Source organism: Plectropomus leopardus, unplaced genomic scaffold, assembly GCF_008729295.1.
Source record: "Plectropomus leopardus isolate mb unplaced genomic scaffold, YSFRI_Pleo_2.0 unplaced_scaffold22824, whole genome shotgun sequence".
Taxonomy (NCBI): domain Eukaryota; kingdom Metazoa; phylum Chordata; class Actinopteri; order Perciformes; family Serranidae; genus Plectropomus; species Plectropomus leopardus.
The window spans coordinates 1-2,470 of NW_024624742.1; the positions used below are offsets into that span (position 1 = coordinate 1).

General features: G+C 36.8%; 1 protein-coding gene across 1 annotated transcript; it reads left to right on the forward strand.

Annotated features, from left to right (window-relative positions):
- Positions 1 to 344: 344 nt before the first annotated feature.
- Positions 345 to 1,432, forward strand: LOC121966029 (sortilin-related receptor-like; the record flags this gene model as incomplete). The annotated part of the gene is made up of 3 exons (XM_042516132.1): positions 345 to 470; positions 699 to 809; positions 1,301 to 1,432. Coding segments are annotated over 3 exons (369 nt in total), but the record flags the coding sequence as incomplete, so codon positions are not given.
- Positions 1,433 to 2,470: the final 1,038 nt, after the last annotated feature.

Genomic DNA, 2,470 nt, shown 5'->3' on the forward strand with positions numbered 1-2,470 from the left:
ATTTCTTGAATTGTAGGATGTTATTATGATTTAATGACATTCATAGGATTTCAGGACATTTTAAGGATTTTAGGACAGTGGGGGCTCAGCTATGACCTCTGTTGAAGGGTGCAGGCGATCCTCCTCTGGCACTTTTTTCGATAAACAAAGCTCTATTTTGATGCTGTTTTATACACTCAGACAACTGATGTAAACTAAAAGTACAAAAACAGTTCCCGTTATTAATCACTTTTTTGTTATGTATGATTGGTATCAATTAAAGAAGATTAATGCTGTCATCTGTGAAGCACCTCTCTGTTTTCCCGGCTTCTCTAAGCCTTTGACCTCCTTCTGTTTGTCCCTAGTGGGCCACCATACCTGTGAGGCCAGTAGCTTCCAGTGTCACACAGGTCACTGTATACCACAGCGCTGGATGTGTGACGGTGACGACGACTGCCAGGACGACTCAGACGAAGACCCCCGATATTGTGGTAAGTCGAGTCACACACATTTTGTGCAGCTCATCGTATCATTTCAGAATAAAGAGCTGAATAATCCTGTTTGCAGCCTCCTTATCAGGTATGACTTCAGGTTTGGAAGGTTTCGCTCAGCCTTGGTGTATAATTTTTGGATATTGGTGTGCGTGCTGTTACTTGCTACTAGTGCAAATGTGGTGATCTAAAAAACTAAAGAATAATGATAATTCTGTGTATTTCCAGAGGGGACGCGGTGTAATGGCTTCCTCTGCTCCAACCACACCTGCCTTCCTGCCACCGCGCACTGCAACGGCATCCAGGAGTGTTCAGACGGCGCCGATGAGCACAACTGTGGTGAGTGATCCCATTAGTTTAGCAGAATGCACCTCAGAGTGACTCAGAGTCAAATGAGAAGGGAAATATGCGGTATGGTGGTAAAAGATCATTTATAAAATGATTTATTCAAATTCATCTGGATTTTATGCAGGTTTTAATTTGTATACCAATAAACTTAAACTAAACTAAATTATTTTTGCAGACTTTTCCACTGCCACATTAAACAAGTTATAAATAGAAAAACAAAAACTGGGCTCATCAGCTTTGTGTTTATGCAGAGTATTGCTGAGCATCAGCATGTTTTTGAGAGAATAAGAATAGGCCGAGAATAGAGCCCTGCTGAACCCCACAGGCCATGCGTTTGTTGTAAATGTTTAGCTTACCACAAAGGTTCAGCATATAAAATGTCTCTCATGTGAGAAAGTATATGGAAAATTTATTACATACAAAAATACATGAAAAAGCATGTAGTCAAATGTTGGAAAAAGTAATTTGTCTTTCCCCCACAGACCCGCTGTGCACTCGCTACATGGAGTTTGTGTGCAAGAACCGAGCCCAGTGTCTGTTTCAGTCCCTGGTTTGTGACGGCATCAAACACTGTGAGGACGGATCTGACGAGGACGCGGACTATGCTGGATGTGGTGAGCAACACTTCCTACCTTTGATCAGTTATCGTAATTTTATTGAAGCGTGGCCCCCCGCTGATTATGTTTTTTTTTTTATCCTTTATTCTCTGCTGGTGACATTTAATTAAACTAAAGAAAAAAAGTTATTCTAAAAAGCAGGTCTATACAAAAATGCAAAATGATTAGATTTGTGGGATTGTTATTAATATATTTTTGGTAAAAGGATCTTGGGCACATACTTAGGTGCGTATTATATTGGAAATGAGGATCTACCGTCAATTATTCTTTGAGATTTAACCCTTAGGGCCCGCTTTAATATTACACACACTCATATCGTTCTGCACACAAAATGCACTCTTCAAAATCAAGCTTTAAAAATATTATATATTGATATTGTTTTCTACTTTCATTGAGTTAATTTTTTTTCAGTCCTGATCATAAATATCAAATATTCTTTTTTTTCAGAATTTAAATACCAGGTTTTTGTTATGATGTCACTATGTTTTTACATGAAAAAAAAATAGAGAAAGAAAGAAAAAATAAAATATTTTCAGTTTACTACATGCTAAGTAATTTTGTTTTTGATAATCACAGCCTGGAATATGTTGGTTATGGACAGCAACATTGATTTTTATGCATTATTATGTTTTGTGCAGTGTCAAATGCTCTCAAATACACATACAGCTCTGCACACAAAATGCACTTTTTAAAATCAGGCCATAAAAAAAATTATACATCAATATGTTTTTCTTCTTTCACTGACTTTATTTTTTTAATCAACTTTAGTCCTAATCATAAATATCAAATATCCATTAATTTTCATAATTGTAACCCATTAAATGCCAGGTTTTTATCATGATGCCACTATGTTTTTAGATCAAAAAAACACAAGAATGAGTTATTTTTAATATACTACAGGCATTTTTTTTGTTATCACAGTCTGGGATATGTCAATGATCAGCAGCTACATTGACTGTGACAGGTCACCTAGTGGAAATAGCATGTATTTCCTCCATATGTCAAATATGGTCAAAATGACCTCATCAGGTGGAA